The following is a 17,541-nucleotide window of genomic DNA, read 5'->3' as shown; positions in this document are numbered from 1 at the left end:
CATCTGAGCATTCATGGATGTGGAAAACAGCGGCTTTGCTGACTAGAACAATGCAGGAATGCAATTCCTCAAAGATTACAGATCAAATTGCATGTGAGAAAGGAATCACAAAACCCCAGAATGGTTTGACCCCAAATCCCACCCACCCCACCCCAGCCATGGCAGGGACACCTTCCCCTGTCCCAGCTGCTCCAGCCCCAATGTCCAGCCTGGCCTTGGGCACTGCCAGGGATCCAGGGGCAGCCCCAGCTGCTCTGGGCACCTGGGACAGGGCCTGCCCACCCTGCCAGGGATGGATTTCTTCCAAATGTCTGAGCTAAACTTCCCCTGTTTCAGTTTGAACCCATTACTGCTTGTCCTGTCACAACAGTTCCTGATGAAGAATGATCACCATCATCACAGCCTCTTACCAAGTCTCCAAGGAAGGAGATGTATGTGTACACATTCATCTTTATCTAGATATTTACATGCTGATTTATATATAAATGTATTTATTTAGATATATCACAAGGGATCATATGCCTGAGGGAGGCACCTGACAGCATCCTGAGCTGCTGGAAAAAGGTGGGACACGTTTGGGGAGTAAGGAAAAGGCTCCAAAACCACCAGACAGCTTTTGGACTGGCCAGGTTAATGCCTCACTGACCCTTAAGCAGAGTTACCCAGCAGGTGAAGCCGTGCTGGAGGTGTCTCTAAGGCAGCTCACCGCTCTCTCCTCAGAGTCTGCCTGGATGAGCCTGAGGTTCTTCATCACCTACTAAACTTGAATCCAGCCTGGAATCCAGCTTGGAACACACCCTGGGGACCTGGCTGCTGCCTGGGAGGTGTCAGTGGGACAATGAATCATTCCCTGGGATCCATGTGATGGCAAAGAGCGGATCAGAGAGCCCTTGACCATGCACCGTGGCCTCGGGGGCTGGATCCCATCCTCACCTGGGACCCCAGAAGCCCCCACGAGGTGGGAAAGCAGAATCCCTCATCTTCCCACTCATGCCCCACGTTGAGAGTAAACAGGTGCAATTTCATCTCCATGTACAGAACACTGGGGTTGTCTTGGCTTCCTTGCCTTTTCCCCTTCCTCTCCCACTGGATTCACACAGGTCAGGGACAGTTCAGGGACAGTTCGGGGACAGTTCGGGGACAGTTCGGGGACAGTTCAGGGACGGTTCAGGGACAGTTCAGGGACAGGTCAGGGATGGTTCAGGGACAGTTCAGGGATGGTTCAGGGACAGTTCAGGGACAGTTCAGGGACAGTTCAGGGACAGTTCAGGGACAGTTCAGGGACAGTTCAGGGACGGTTCGGGGACAGTTCAGGGACAGTTCAGGGATGGTTCAGGGACAGTTCAGGGATGGTTCAGGGACAGTTCAGGGATGGTTCAGGGATGGTTCAGGGACAGTTCAGGGATGGTTCAGGGACGGTTCAGGGATGGTTCAGGGATGGTTCAGGGATGGTTCAGGGATGGTTCAGGGACAGTTCAGGGATGGTTCAGGGACGGTTCAGGGACAGTTCAGGGACAGTTCAGGGACGGTTCAGGGATGATTCAGGGACAGTTCAGGGACAGTTCAGGGACAGTTCAGGGATGGTTCAGGGACAGTTCAGGGACGGTTCAGGGACAGTTCAGGGACAGTTCAGGGACAGTTCAGAGATGGTTCAGGGACAGGTCAGGGACAGTTCAGGGACAGTTCAGGGACAGTTCAGGGACGGTTCAGGGATGGTTCAGGGACAGTTCAGGGACAGGTCAGGGACAGTTCAGGGACAGTTCAGGGACAGGTCAGGGACGGTTCAAGGATGGTTCAGGGATGGTTCAGGGACAGTTCAGGGACAGTTCAGGGATGGTTCAGGGACAGTTCAGGGACAGTTCAGGGATGGTTCAGGGACAGTTCAGGGACAGTTCGGGGACAGTTCAGGGATGGTTCAGGGACAGTTCAGGGACAGTTCAGGGATGGTTCAGGGATGGTTCAGGGATGATTCAGGGATGGTTCAGGGACAGTTCAGGGACAGGTCAGGGATGGTTCAGGGATGGTTCAGGGACAGTTCAGGGATGGTTCAGGGACAGTTCAGGGACAGTTCAGGGATGGTTCAGGGATGGTTCAGGGACAGTTCAGGGATGGTTCAGGGACAGTTCAGGGACGGTTCAGGGACAGTTCAGGGACAGTTCAGGGATGGTTCAGGGACAGTTCGGGGACAGTTCGGGGACAGTTCAGGGATGGTTCAGGGACAGTTCAGGGATGGTTCAGGGACAGTTCAGGGACAGTTCAGGGATGGTTCAGGGACAGTTCAGGGACGGTTCAGGGATGGTTCAGGGACAGTTCAGGGACAGTTCAGGGACAGTTCAGGGACGGTTCAGGGATGGTTCAGGGACGGTTCAGGGATGGTTCAGGGATGGTTCAGGGACAGTTCAGGGATGGTTCAGGGACAGTTCAGGGACAGTTCAGGGACAGTTCAGGGACGGTTCAGGGATGGTTCAGGGATGGTTCAGGGACAGTTCAGGGACAGTTCAGGGACAGTTCAGGGATGGTTCAGGGACGGTTCAGGGACAGTTCAGGAACGGTTCAGGGACGGTTCAGGGATGGTTCAGGGATGGTTCAGGGATGGTTCAGGGACGGTTCAGGGATGGTTCAGGGACAGTTCAGGGATGGTTCAGGGACAGTTCAGGGACAGTTCAGGGACGGTTCAGGGACGGTTCAGGGACGGTTCAGGGACGGTTCAGGGATGGTTCAGGGATGGTTCAGGGACAGTTCAGGGACAGTTCAGGGACAGTTCAGGGATGGTTCAGGGACAGTTCAGGGATGGTTCAGGGACGGTTCAGGGACGGTTCAGGGACGGTTCAGGGACGGTTCAGGGATGGTTCAGGGATGGTTCAAGGGGAGCAGGTCACCAGGACAGGTGAGGCAGCAAATGCAGACTGAGGCCTCGGCCTCCCCTGCAGCTGCTCCTGGGCAAGGCACAGGGGTGACATCGGGGGGACACCGGCCCTGGTCCCACCTCACAGGAACGTGGGGCTCCAGGTGACAGCACCACCCCATCCTGCTGAACACCCTGCTGAACACCCTGCTGAACACCCTGTAGGAGCACCCAGCAGGAACACCCAGCAGGAACACCCTCCAGGAACACCCTGCTGAACACCCTGCTGAACACCCTCCAGGAACACCCTGCTGAACACCCTGCAGGAACACCCTGCAGGAACACCCTGCTGAACACCCTGCTGAACAGCCTGCTGAACACCCTGCTGAACACACTGATGAACACCCTGCTCGTGCCTGCCCCACCTCTCCCCAGCAGCTTTTGGGAACAGCCGCACAGAGCCCTGTCAGAACCCGGCTCTTGATGAATTTCCAGCTGTTCCCATTCTCCGGGTGTGTGTGGGAAAGGGAGAATTGTGGCTTGGATTTGAGGATGTGAGGATTTCACAGTCCCCTCCGGCAGTGACAGCCCTGGCTCTCCGATCCCTGGACCCCGGGGATGTTTACAGCATCCTCATTTATAACAAGGAGCAAAGAGCCCTCCTGGCGATTGTCTTCACAAAAAGCCATTGACAGAACAGCGTTTCCATCTACTGCAGCACATCTGCATCAGGCCAGCACAGCCTCAGTGACTTGGACAGGTTCTCCTTTCCTGGGGAGCTTTCTCTGGGATTTCTGCTGACCTGCAACTGCAGAAATATCACTGGGCACCCCAACCCCCTCCTCGGCAGGGGCCATTTGCACAAACATTAATTTACAAACAGAATGCATTCTTTAAAAAAGCTAACTTTATGATAGATTTTCCAGCTGAGTAATTCTTCAGGCTAACACTGAGTCTGGGAAACTACAAAAATTCCTGTCATTATTTGCCAGAGCTCAGCAAAACCCAAATTAAGGAGGGGAACCCTTCAGCTGTGATGAGGACTGAAGCTGCTCTGCCCAGGAGTGCTTTGGGGAATGAAAGGTGAAATGAATGATTATCTTTAAAAGCAGCTTGGTGGAGCAGGCTCTCCTGCCAGTCCCAGTGGAGTTTTCTTTCTGAGAGCAAGCTGAGGATGGAAGGCACTGCGGTCTTGAGGGGGAAGCACACAGGACACCAAATTGCTGCTGCTGCTGCACAAATTCACACTCCAAAAAAGCTCTTCTCTACTTCCCACAGAAACAGGAACACCCATAAAAACGACTTGAGGGAAGGCTGGATGGGACTTGGAGTGACCTGGGATACTGGGAGGTGTCCCTGCCCATGGCAGGGGTGGAGTGAGATGACCTTGAACGTCCCTCCCAACCCAAACCACTCTGGGATTCTGTGCTGTGTGATACCCCTGCAGCAACACAGCAGTGGGAGCTCTTTACTTGTAGAGAGGATAAATGAAAGGCTGGTCCCACACCCTGCCCAGGAAGCACCACCAAAAGCTCCTGCTGTAACGAACCAGATGTTTTGCTTAGAAGGAAAATCCCAGCTGCTCTGTGTCCAAGTGTTCTCCCCTGGGATTTGGCAAAAGCGTGAAGGAGCAGCTCCTGCAGAGCCAGAGATGTCTGGGCTGAGCAGGGGGATGAGCGAGCTCAGAGCTGGCTGCACTCCTGCCCCAGGGCCTCCATCTCATCCTGCCTCAGCCACAAATTCAGACTGACATTGTCATTTCCCTGCATTTCAGTCTGCAGCAGCCCCTGAGACAGCGCAGCAGAGACGCCGTGCAAGGAGCCACCCCACGCTTTTATACAAATTGACAAGTATTAACCCTCTGGAAATCTCCTCATTATTGCTGAGCCCAGCCCTGCTCTGCACGGGAGAGAGAAACCTGCAGCATTTACAGCTCACTAAAAGGGAGTGAGAGCTCCTTATCCCCCTGTGCATTCCCAGGGATGCCTTTGCTCAGTGGCAGTCTCCTTGAAGGCCTGAATCTCCTCCACACCTCACTTTAAACAAGGATGTTTGGGGTCACCCTGCACAGCAAAGACTCACCAATTAGCATTTTACTGCTGCAGCTCATTAGTGCCCCTGCAGAGGAAATCATTCCCAGAGTGCCTGAGCGCTCACACAAAATAAATAAATTAAATAAATAAACAAAATACAATAAATGCTGCTCAAAATAAAGCCAGCATTTGTTACTGTATCCCTCTGAAATGTAACACCTAAATTACTGCAGTAAAACAGCAATAATTAAAGAATGTTTACATAAAGACTCTGGTAATTTCAATACCAAATTCAGCATTTCCTCTGTTACCCCCTGGAGTATTTTAACCCAAGTGAGAGGGACCAGCAGGTGAGGGAGTTCCAGAGCACACAGAATGCCAGGATAAAGGGGTTTCCAGAGAGCAGCCCATCTTACCTGCCTGGAGCTGGGATCCCCTCCTGCCCTGTGCTCCTGGGGAACGGGACCTTGGCTGCCAGCAGCATCTCACTCCTGGTTCCTTGTGCCTGGCCCCACACTGCTGTGCCTGGCTGTGATCCCACGGGGTCAGTCACACTCTGGAATTTCTCCTGGGTTTTTCCCCTCTTCACCTGTTTTTCTAGAGGATTTTTTTCCTTCCTGGCTCCTGTGCCAGCCTCCTGGGCTCGGGCTCTTGTGCTCCCCTTCCCCGAGGTGAGGACATTTTCCAGGTGACAACAACTTCTGCTCCCTCTTGCTGCCTCTCCCAGCCCAGTGCATGTGGATCAGGGATAATCTGCTTTAGTTCACTCTTTTCCAGGTTGAATTTTTTGCTGGGATGGTGTTAAGCCTTTTGTCATTGTTCAGGGACAGCCAATTATAAATTATTGCATCGTTTTTCTCATCATGGTTTACTGACAATTAAAAAAAAAATAAAAAAATTTACAGCTTGAATTTCCTGAAGGTTGCTTTAAGGTTTTTTCCTAAAACTGGGCTTGTGGGATATTCAACAAAGCACGGGACATACCCTGTGTAACGAAGAAATACCTTGGAACAAACCACTTCATTTTCATTCATTTTCATCATTTTCATCATTTTCATTCATATTCATCTTTTCACGAGCTACTCCTCTGGAACACTTCCTACAATCTTCTTTCAGGACAGATTTTTGAAGAGCTGTGGGTAACAGACACGTGTGGCATACGAACAGGACACGGGCACTTCTACACAGAAGCAATTTGCCACCTGCTTAGCAGGGAACAGGAATCAATTCAGGGTATCTGAATCAGTGGTGTGCTCCTGCCAGAGCAGCAGGGCCAGCTCCAGGACAGGAGGAGCAGAGCTCTTGCCTTGCCCTGCTGGCTCAGGTGTGTCCTCTGCAATCCCCCCGTGGGGATTTCGGGGCTCACACAGCCCCCCAGTGCCGCAGCCTGCGCCTCCCATGGCCAGCAGCAGAGGATGAGACACATCTGGGGGTGTGGAAAGGACAAAGTCTCTGTGTGGGGCTTGGGAAGCAGGGCTGTCCCTCCGGGAAGAACAGCAGGAGCAGCTGCAGTGGCCTCAGGGGGCTGAAACAAGAGAGAAACAGGAATCAAAGAAAAGCCCACCTGGGCAAAAATAACATTCACAAAACTTCTGTGATCTCCTGTTCATAATCATCTGCTGAACTGTACACTGATAAAAAAGGATTTGTGATATATTCCATTGATGTTGTTATGGGGAGTGTTTCCCTCCAGGCCATCCATGCTGTGGCCATTTCTGGCAGCACACACAGAAATAGGGCAATTTATTTACATGGGAAAAGGGGATTCAGGGAGTCCCTGGGCACAATGCCTGGAGGAACACACCCTGATAAATGCCATGTTCCCCCAAACCCACCTGGCTGCTGTCCTGGAGGCAGGACAGGCTCTCTAGCTGTGCAGGGAGGATTTCCATGGGCCTCCAGCTGAGGAACCCCTGTCAGAGGAACCACCCCACGCTGGCTGTTTTCCCTGCCTTGATAGAGGTTTCCTTGCTTTTAAGCCTGCTTAATGTTTCCTTGTCTTATTTTTTCCTCCTCTAAAGAAGGAAATTCTGTTTGGCAAGTTTTTGCCTGCTGGTGCCCAGATTTCACTTTTTTTAAAAGGATTTGGAGATTTCCATTTAGGCATTCTCTGGGATGCCCAAGAGACCCTTCAATCCTGCTGATACAGCAAAAGGAAGGTTCTGATGCTTTATGAGGAGAAGAGGAGAGAGCAGAGGAGACCCAAGGGCTTACCTTGTGCATGTGGCCTGAAGAACTATGACCAAAGAATGAAAGCTAAAGAGAAAAATAAAAACAAAAATAAAAACTGAAAAGGGGAGAGAAGAGAGGAAAAAATGGAAGAGAAGAAAGAGATTAAGAGTTTACAGTGTGTTTAACTGAGAAATAAGCTGTGGTTACAGACAGAGTGCAACAGAACTCTCAGGTGAGAAGAAATATGGAGTGTGAAGTGAAGTCCGAGTGCTCGGGGCTCAGCTTGGCTCACGAGAGCTCCCGTGTCCCTTGGGCTGGTGACAGGGATCCCCTGTCCCTCTGAGCCCAGCCAGCCTCAGCCAGAGCTCAGGGGAAACGGGGGAAAACATCAGCTGAGTTCTCCTGACACCTCCAAACCCCTGCACCCAGCCCTGCTGGGGTCTGGGCTGTCTCAGGTGCTGCTCCAGCTCAGCCCTGCTGCACCCGAGTGTGGCCATCCCCCTGGAGGGTCAGGGTTAGGGTTAGGGTCAGGGTTAGGGTCAGGATTAGGGCCAGGGTTAGGATTAGGGTCAGGGTTAGGGTCAGGATTAGTGTTAGGGTTAGGGTCAGGGTTAGGGGTTAGGGTCAGGGTGAGGGTGAGGGTCAGGGTTAGGGTCAGGGTTAGGATTAGGGTCAGGGTCAGAATTAGGGTCAGGGTCAGGATCAGGGTCAGGGTCAGGATTAAGGTCAGGGTTAGGGTCAGGGTTAGAGTCAGGGTCAGGATTAGGGTCAGGATTAGGGTCAGGGTCAGGGTTAGGGTCAGGGTTAGAGTCAGGGTCAGGATTAGGGTCAGGATTAGGGTCAGGGTCAGGATTAGGGTCAGGGTTAGAGTCAGGGTCAGGATTAGGGTCAGGATTAGGGTCAGGATTAGGGTCAGGGTCAGGATTAGGGTCAGGGTCAGGATTAGGGTCAGGATTAGGGTCAGGGTCAGAATTAGGGTCAGGGTCAGGATTAGGGTCAGGATTAGGGTCAGGATTAGGGTCAGGATTAGGGTGAGGGTGAGGGTCAGGGTTAGGGTCAGGGTCAGGATTAGGGTCAGGATTAGGGTCAGGATTAGGGTCAGGGTCAGGATTAGGGTCAGGGTGAGGGTCAGGGTCAGGATTAGGGTCAGGGTGAGGGTGAGGATTAGGGTCAGGATTAGGGTGAGGGTCAGGGTTAGGGTCAGGATTAGGGTCAGGGTGAGGGTCAGGGTTAGGGTCAGGGTGAGGGTCAGGGTGAGGGTGAGGATTAGGGTCAGGATTAGGGTGAGGGTCAGAGTTAGGGTCAGGATTAGGGTGAGGGTCAGGGTTAGGGTCAGGATTAGTTTCAGGGTCAGGGTGAGGGCACTCTGGGGTGGGACACTGAGCACTTTGGGCTGTGACAGCTCCACAGCAGCAGCCACAGCTGAGGGAGGAGAGCAGAGCCCCTGGTTCCTGCTGGGAAAATCTGCTCCTTGCACTCATGTCCAGGGGCTGACAGGGGAGGGAAGGAGGGAGCAAAACCCCCAGCTCCTTCCCCAGAGCTCTGCTGCCTGAGCCCTCAGCTCTGCCCCTGCCCAGTCCTGCACCCAAGGGTAGCAGGAAGGAAGGACTCCATTTAACCCAGTTCAACCAGTTCACCTCCCCTCCTCAGAGGGACTGGTGCAAATGGAAACTCTTTTCCTGGAGCTGTCCCCCTGTCTCATGGCACTGCACACACGAGCTCTCTCTAAGGTTGTTTCCTTGGCCCAGGTGAGATGGAGAATGGTCATGTGCACACACAGCAGCTGTTCATCTGCTTGACCTTACCTTTTCCTCTAACTCTTTTATTTGTCTTTTTTGGCCTTCAATTCTTTCTTCTAGCTCTTTAATTCTCTGTCAGATTTCAAATAAAAAAATATTTATTAACCAACCAAATACAGATGTACCCAGAAGATGCATTAGTTTGGGGGATATACATTGTATGTGCTGTGCTTCTACCAAGAATAAATCGGGCATTAAGCTGTAGGTGACTCCTCTGTGACTGTCACCGTGTGTGACAAAGCCAGGAAAGGCACGATGCCCGTGTGCAGGGACATCCAAAGCCCCTGTCCCAGCTTGGGACAGCTCCAGGAGAGGCTGGTGCTCCCAGGCCCTGCCCCACACCCACCTGCTGTGCGTGCTGAATGAGCTCCATCCTTTCCCGCAGGATTTGGGCGTCCCTCTCCCGGAGCTCACTCATCACCTGCCGCTTCCATTGCTCCACCGCGCTCTTCAGCTTCTCCTTCTCCTCTTCTGAAAGAAGTTCGGAAATTTTGGCTCCAGCTTCTTGCTGCAGGGCATCATAGAGCATGGCTTCTAATTCCAGAATTTGCTAATCAAAAACAATATAAATCTGTCAGCTCGACCTTGTCCCTGGTTGGGTGAGGAGTTTGTGAGGAACTGAACATCCGACCCTGAAAGGCAATGGGAGCAGCAGAGGACTGAGCCTCCCACACAGCACAGCAAGGAAAACTCCATCCAGAGGGAAAAACCTGCAGGCTGCCTTCATCCCATGGGGCTCCAGCAGCACTGGAACCGGGACAGCCTCTGGGCCCAGCTTAGCTGCCCCACAAACACGGGGGAGTCACTTTCTCCTTCCTGGGGATGGGAGGTGGCTGTGGGGAGAGGAGGGAAAAGGAAAAAAACTAAAGGAAGGGGGAAAGGAAGAAGGGAGAGGGAAAAGGGAGAAGGAAAAATGTAAATAGGAAGAGGGAAAAAGGAAAGAGGTTCATAAAAGACTCATTTTGTGAGTGACAGATATTTTGTACATGTATTTTTCAGCTGCCCTTTCCCAGCTATCCTGCAGCAGCACCAGTCCATGCTCCTGCCAGAAGGAACAACTCCCTGCCGTGTGTGTGCAGCGTTTTTTAGCATCCAGTGGAAAATGCCTCATGGGAAGACATTCCCAGCCCCTCCTGTGGCAGAGCTGGCAGCTCCAAGGGCGTTTGTGCCAAGGAAATGTCCCTGTCCTGTAGCTCTGCTCCTCTGGGTTCACCAAGATGGAGAGGAATGGAATGCAGGAATGGACTGGCCACTGAGCCTGGCTCCCTCCTGGAACTCAGGATAAAGGCTCTTCCCCCAGGCAAGCCCAGAGCGAGCTGAAATTTATTCCAGCAAGTTTGATCCAGAGCAGGAGAAAAGGCAGCAGCTGGTGGCACCTCTGCACACCCCTCCCTGAGCTGGTGGCATCTTGCAAAGCTTTCCATGGCCTCAAGAGAACCCCACTGCAACAGAATCATGGAATTGTTGAGGCTGGAAAAGCCCCCAAAGTCCCCCAGCAGTGCCAAGGCCATCACTAACCCCTGTCCCCAGCTGCCACATCCACACAGCCTTTAAATCCCCACTGGCTCTGCTGTGGCCATTCAGCTCCATTCAAAACCACAGCTGAGGCTGCTGCTGGTGTTTGGGTCCCAGCAGAGCCAGGAGAGCAGAGTGCTCCCAGCAGAGCAGTGGCAGCAGCTGCTGAACTGGTGAGAACTGGTGAGAACTGGTGAGAACTGGTGAAAACTGGTGAGAACTGGTGAGAACTGGTGAAAACTGGTGAGAACTGGTGAAAACTGGTGAGAACTGGTGAGAACTGGTGAAAACTGGTGAGAACTGGTGAGAACTGGTGAAAACTGGTGAGAACTGGTGAAAACTGGTGAGAACTGGTGAGAACTGGTGAGAACTGGTGAGAACTGGTGAAAACTGGTGAGAACTGGTGAAAACTGGTGAAAACTGGTGAGAACTGGTGAGAACTGGTGAGAACTGGTGAGAACTGGTGAAAACTGGTGAGAACTGGTGAAAACTGGTGAAAACTGGTGAGAACTGGTGAGAACTGGTGAGAACTGGTGAGAACTGGTGAGAACTGGTGAAAACTGGTGAGAACTGGTGAGAACTGGTGAGAACTGGTGAAAACTGGTGAGAACTGGTGAGAACTGGTGAGAACTGGTGAAAACTGGTGAGAACTGGTGAGAACTGGTGAGAACTGGTGAAAACTGGTGAAAACTGGTGAGAACTGGTGAGAACTGGTGAGAACTGGTGAGAACTGGTGAGAACTGGTGAAAACTGGTGAAAACTAGTGAAAACTGGTGAGAACTGGTGAGAACTGGTGAGAACTGGTGAAAACTGGTGAGAACTGGTGAAAACTGGTGAAAACTGGTGAGAACTGGTGAAAACTGGTGAGAACTGGTGAGAACTAGTGAGAACTGGTGAAAACTGGTGAGAACTGGTGAGAACTGGTGAAAACTGGTGAGAACTGGTGAGAACTGGTGAGAACTGGTGAAAACTGGTGAGAACTGGTGAGAACTGGTGAGAACTGGTGAGAACTGGTGAAAACTGGTGAGAACTGGTGAGAACTAGTGAGAACTGGTGAAAACTGGTGAGAACTGGTGAGAACTGGTGAGAACTGGTGAGAACTGGTGAGAACTGGTGAGAACTGGTGACCCTGCAGTCAGTGCTTCTGCCTGCTAACCATGCTGGCTCTGCTCCAGGGGGATCACAATTAGCTCTTCCTCATCTCCAGGGGCACAAAGGAAACATGGAAGTGAAGCGAATTTTATAAAGCAAAGGAGCTTTTTCCACTCCAATTCCAGGGCAGAACAAAGCTTCCTTTGCTGCTTTCGGGCTGCATTTGTGCCCTGGAGCAAAGCTGTGCCTGGGACACGTGTGTGGTGCCTTCAGAAAACACAGGAAAATGCAAATAAGCCTCAGCCCCCTGTGCCTGTGCACACTCTGCACTCAGTGCTGCTCATGAGCAGACACAAACTGCTGCTCAGACAGAGCAGATGGAAACACACAGCCCCAGCCTGGGCCTTAAAGGCCATCGTGTTCCATCCCCTGGGCAGGGAAATTCCACTGAGAGGTGTTCTAGGGCTGAGACCACAGCTGAGAGGCTTGTGTGCTTCCCAAGGTTTCCAAGATACAGCTCAGAATTCTGCAAAATCTGTCCTAAAAATCACCCACAGGACAGAAATTGTATGGAGCAAAAGCTCCCCCAAATGGTCCAAGACACAAGTAGACAACAGGATGCATAAAGAGAGAAATAGAGAAACAGAGGCATAAATACTCATTGCTGCTCAGAAAGTGTAACTGAGCTCTAGGTTTATGCAGAACTGGAAAAATGAGATAAACTGAGAGGAAGCTTTATGCCTTTTGTGGATATATATATATATATATATATATATATATATATATATATATATAAAACCTTTCTCTCATTGATAGAAACAAGACAGCTGCTGACTGAAAAGATGGGTGAAATGCCATAGGACCAGCTAATGCTGAACCTGACTTAAAAGCAGTTTCATTTCAAATTTATACTTCCAGCTGCTCTGGTTACAGAGAGTGTAATCCAAAATCCTTGGATTTGCCTAGGCCAAAATATCTTTTTTTAAAATGTAAGACAAATTATTGAAAACCTAATTTCCTTACTGATCCTTTACTGAAACTTTGGCTGAATTTAAAGTCGTGCTGAGTAAGTCAGCGTTCATGTCCTAACCCTGCAAGGGCCACTGGAACCCAGGAATTCTGCTCATGAGGAAGTTGTGGCTAGCTGAGGGAGAGGATTTGCTGAACTCTCGTGCCCTGGGGACACTCCACAGCAGCACTGCCCGAGGCAGAGCTTCCACAGAGCACTGAGCTAATCCAGGTGTCCTAACTCAGCCACCACTGGCAACCCTCACCTTGTGAGCCTGGTCCAGGGACTGCTTCCTGAAGTCCAGCTCATCGTCCAGGTAGCCCTTCTGCTTGCTGAACAGCTCCTGGGGACCAAGCAAGGGGCTGTCAGTGACCAGCCCCAGGGCCCTGTGCCCTCCCTGGCCCTCCCCGGTACCTTCTCATTCTCCAGGTCCAGCATCTTCTGCTGCAGGGCAGACTCGGTCACCTCGATCTGCTGGAGCCACTGAGGAGCAGAGAGCAGAGCCCAGCCTGAGCACAGCCTGCCCTGGCAGCTGGGCACTGCCAGCCCTCACAGCACAAGCTACACAGCAAAACTAACTGCAGCACTGAGCTGGTTTTCTGTCTGCTGCAGATGGAGAAAAGCCCAGTTCCAAAGGCTGCCCCTTCCCCCTGACCTGGCTTGGTGAGCTCAGTAACATTTCACTGTCTGCCTGCTCTGCTGCCCAGACACAGCCCAGCCCAGTTCCAGCTGCAGCTCCAGGGCTTTGGGGGCAGCTGTCCCCTCCCTCAGCAGAGATGCTCTCAGGCACAGAGAGGTGCTGTTACCTTCTCAGCCAGCGTGAGGACAGTCCTTGCCTGGATGATGACCACCTGCTCTTCGTTGGTCAGATTCTGCACCAAAAGCAGAGCACAATTACAACAAATCCCAGGCTCCTGTTACTAACCTGCTACTTGGCCACTGCTGTTCAAATACATCTGAAATTAAGTATTTCAGAGGAACAATAAACTGAGGCAGAGAAAATTAATACAGTAATGCAAAATCACTGTAAAAGCCATTGTCACTATTCATTACCAATCCTTATCATACATAATTCTTCCCAAATTCCTGTATTTACCAAAAAGAAAAGGGACACTGGATCTATCTGCACCCAACAGGGAATAAACACACATAAACACAGGACAAGATCAAGCTCAGCACAAAGAGCCAAGGGGAGAAGAGATGCAGTGATCATCCCATGCACCATCCTCACTTTGTGCAGCCAAGTGACCATTTTGGGAAGCATTTATTGACATGTGGCTATTCCATCCATCTTCTGTTGCTTTCTCAAAAAAATAAATCAAAGTACAGGAGTTGGGCTGTGCATTTCATCCCAAGCTTGAGTGTGCCCAGAGGTGCAGCAGGAGAAGGGCCCTGGGTCCCGCTTGTGTGGGGACCCTGAGTCAGCCAGGGAAGGTGCTGGGCAGGGTGCTGCAGGCTGGGACGTGGCAGTGCTGTCCTGCAGGGACTGCACCAGGGAATCCTGGCATGGTCTGGGTCAGAGGGACCCCAAATCCCACCCATCCCACCCTGCCATGGCAGGGACACCTTCCCCTGTCCCATCTGCTCCAGCCCCAATGTCCAGCCTGGCCTTGGGCACTGCCAGGGATCCAGGGGCAGCCCCAGCTGCTCTGGGCACCCTGTGCCAGGGCCTGCCCACCCTGCCAGGAACAATTCCTGTCCAAAATCCCATCCAGCCCTGCCCTCTGCCACTGGGAGCCATTCCCTGTGTCCTGTCCCTCCATCCCTTGTCCCCAGTCCCTCTCCAGCTCTCCTGGAGCCCCTTTAAGCCCTGGGAAGCTTCCTTCCCAAGGACATGAAGTGGATTGAGGAGAAGCAGGCATTGTACAGAAGAAATCAGGAACTGGGCAGCCCAGGGGCAGAGCTGTGGGAACAGAGGGGACCCTTGTGCAGCCCCAGGGCTGGGTGGGGTCCCCAGGAGGGTCCTGGGGGGGCTGAGGGCTCTGAGAGCTTGGGCTGGAGAGGGGCTCTGCTGACAGAGGAGAGCACAGGGACACAGCACGTGTGTGCCTTCCATGTGCACAGCTGTGTGTGCAGTTACTCACTGCCACCTGCTGAAGGAGAAACACTTGCAAGTTTCTCATCATTTGCTTCTTTTCACACTGCTGTGTTGACTTCTCGCTTAATATCCCAGTTACTATCAAGGGTTAATGGGGTATTAGAGAGTCTCAAAGCACACAGCTGCTGAAATGCAAAAGCAGAGCAAATGCAGAGCAGGCAAATCATGTGTGACCAGTGGCCAGAAAGCACCAAACACCAACATTATTCCCCAAATAACAGGAATAGCAGAAGCAATATGGTGACACGAGCCCCTGTGTTTCACTCTTCAGCTGGTAGCAAAACCTTCAAATGCCAGAAAATGCTTTGCTTGTGGTCTTAAGCAGAGCAGGACAGGCTGTGCAGCACCAAACCAGGCAGCTTTGCTCACTCCACAGCAGGACAGGTACTCCCCAAAGCATGCACAATTTATTAAAGGAACATACACTTACGGCGTTATCCCCTAAAATGTCCAACTTTTTCATCAGCTCTGCCACTACAATGTCCTGGCAAGAGAGAAATGGAGAAGCAGGAGTCAGCACAGAGCACCTGGCTTTGCTCAGGGAGAGGAGGACAGGAAAGGAGCGTCCCTTACTGTTACACCTTCAGCCTCGCAGTACACCTGCAGAGGGCTCTTCCCCTCCGTGAAGGGGCCGTGGTGGAAGTTGATGGCAGGGGACCTCCTCTCCCTCTCCTGGAAGGACAATAATGCCTGGGTTACCCCCTCGGTGTGTCACAGCACGGCACCGGGGGATGCTCTGCGTTGGGAGGGCCCCTAAAGCTCATCCCGTTCCACCCTCCTGCCACAAGAACCCCCAGCAGCCCTGCCTGTGCCCCTGGTGTGTGTCACTCTCCTCTGGCAGGAGCCCCTGTCCCTGCAGAGCACCTGCTCGGGCTGGGGCTGCCACCCTGCTCACCTCCAGCTCCAGGATCCTGAACTCCAGCAGCTCGTTCTGGTCCTTGGCGTCCTGCACGTCGTGTTTCAGGCGAGCCTCCTCTGCCTCCATCAGCTTTATCTGCCAGAGGGGAGGGCAGAGCGCTCAGCACCGCGGGCAGCAGCGGCTCTGAGCCCACCCTGGGGACAGCCCTGCTCAGCACCTTGTACCAGGACACTGCTGTGGCACAGGGATGTCCCCAGGGTCACTGATGTACCAGGACACTGCTGTGGCACAGGGATGTCCCCAGGCTGCTCAGCACCGTGTACCAGGACACTGGTGTGTCACAGCCCTGTCCCCAGCCTGCTCAGCACCTTGTACCAGGACACTGCTGTGTCACAGACTGTCCCCAGGGTCACTGATGTACCAGGACACTGCTGTGGCACAGCCCTGTGCCCAGGTCACTCATGCACCAGGACACTGCTGTGGCACAGGGATGTCCCCAGGCTGCTCAGCACCTTGTACCAGGACACTGGTGTGGCACAGCCCTGTCCCCAGGCTGCTCAGCACCGTGTGCCAGGACACTGCTGTGGCACAGACTGTCCCCAGGGTCACTGATGTACCAGGACACTGGTGTGTCACAGGCTGTCCCCAGGGTCACTGATGTACCAGGACACTGCTGTGTCACAGCCCTGTCCCCAGGGTCACTGATGTACCAGGACACTGCTGTGGCACAGACTGTCCCCAGGTCACTCATGCACCAGGACACTGGGGTGGCACAGGGATGTCCCCAGGGTCACTCATGCACCAGGACACTGGTGTGGCACAGGGCTGTCCCCAGGCTGCTCATGCACCCTGTACCAGGACATTGGTGTGGCACTGGGATGTCCCCAGGTCACTCATGCACCAGGACACTGGTGTGGCACAGGGATGTCCCCAGGGTCACTCATGCACCAGGACACTGCTGTGGCACAGCCCTGTCCCCAGGTCACTCATGCACCAGGACACTGGTGTGGCACAGGGATGTCCCCAGGGTCACTCATGCACCAGGACACTGGTGTGGCATAGGGATGTCCCCAGGGTCACTCATGTACCAGGACACTGGTGTGGCACAGCCCTGTCCCCAGGGTCACTCATGCACCAGGACACTGGTGTGGCACAGGGATGTCCCCAGGTCACTTTGCACCAGGACAGTGGTGTGGCACAGGGATGTCCCCAGGGTCACTGATGTACCAGGACACTGGTGTGGCACAGGGATGTCCCCAGGGTCACTCATGCACCAGGACACTGGTGTGGCACAGGGATGTCCCCAGGGTCACTCATGCACCAGGACACTGGTGTCCCATGGGAAAGGCCAGAACCCCACTTCTCCAGGAGGTTTTTAAGGATCTCATACTAAACATGAACCACTTCCAGCAGGGCTGTGCCCTACGGGTTAGAATATTGCACCTTCTGTGTGCCTCAAGACACAAATATTATTTGAATAATACAAACAGAAAAGTTGAATACCTTTTCCACCAGTTCCTGATTTCTTCTGTACAATGCCTGCTTCTCCTCAATCCACTTCATGTCCTTGGGAAGGAAATGAACAACGCTGTAGGTGAAGCTGCAATGTTCAGCAGCAGCACAGCAGCAAGCATTTCACTGATTCTCACATACAGGGGGACAGAATAATGACAGCTGTGAAACTGTAAGGCCATTACTTCCTAAAATAGCTTCCTCAGCTAAACTTGTCCATATAATTTTACAGCTCTGTAGTACACAAATGGCATTAAAACATTCCAGTGATTAAAAAACTCTTTCAGGTAAAATCTGTTTTGCATTAAAAGAGACATTTCCAACTATGTGTTTACTATCAAATTTCTGTTTTGCTAAATACAAATGACATACTTCTGCAGATCAGGCAAACTAAACTTTATTTGGAAGCTAATCTCTTAGTTTGAGGCATATATAAAACCCACAGACCCCAGAACATCGTTTATCAGCAAGAACAACAATAAGAGCTTAAGCTGGGAAGGCAATGATTGAATTATTTAATATTTTATTAAATAAAATAACTTTCTGTTTGCTTTTTGTTGTTGTTTGTTTTTTGTGGCGTTTTGTTGATGGCTTTTTTTTGCTTTGT

At 52.2% G+C, this 17,541-nt stretch overlaps 1 protein-coding gene across 17 annotated transcripts in view; it reads right to left on the bottom strand.

Annotated features, from left to right (window-relative positions):
- The window catches only part of JAKMIP3 (Janus kinase and microtubule interacting protein 3), a 69,027-nt gene that overhangs the window by 3,213 nt on the left and 48,273 nt on the right, over positions 1-17,541 (bottom strand). For 11 of the 17 annotated variants that reach the window (XM_058841644.1, XM_058841648.1, XM_058841649.1 and 8 more), the window contains 12 exons: positions 16,926-16,988; positions 15,459-15,557; positions 15,137-15,235; positions 14,988-15,047; positions 13,272-13,337; positions 12,880-12,948; positions 12,731-12,808; positions 9,196-9,399; positions 8,856-8,921; positions 7,093-7,134; positions 5,863-6,403; positions 5,295-5,749 (listed from right to left, as the gene is read on the bottom strand). In XM_058841644.1, the coding sequence (XP_058697627.1) occupies positions 6,107-6,403; positions 7,093-7,134; positions 8,856-8,921; positions 9,196-9,399; positions 12,731-12,808; positions 12,880-12,948; positions 13,272-13,337; positions 14,988-15,047; positions 15,137-15,235; positions 15,459-15,557; positions 16,926-16,988 (1,143 nt within the window). In that variant the 3' untranslated portion in view covers positions 5,295-5,749; positions 5,863-6,106. Of the gene's footprint in view, positions 1-5,294; positions 5,750-5,862; positions 6,404-7,092; positions 7,135-8,855; positions 8,922-9,195; positions 9,400-12,730; positions 12,809-12,879; positions 12,949-13,271; positions 13,338-14,987; positions 15,048-15,136; positions 15,236-15,458; positions 15,558-16,925; positions 16,989-17,541 lie in introns of those variants that run through there. The other 6 variants (XM_058841651.1, XM_058841653.1, XM_058841655.1 and 3 more) reach the window with 5 other exon arrangements.

This window comes from Poecile atricapillus, chromosome 6 (assembly GCF_030490865.1).
Source record: "Poecile atricapillus isolate bPoeAtr1 chromosome 6, bPoeAtr1.hap1, whole genome shotgun sequence".
Taxonomy (NCBI): domain Eukaryota; kingdom Metazoa; phylum Chordata; class Aves; order Passeriformes; family Paridae; genus Poecile; species Poecile atricapillus.
This window is presented reverse-complemented; position numbering and strand designations above follow the sequence as displayed.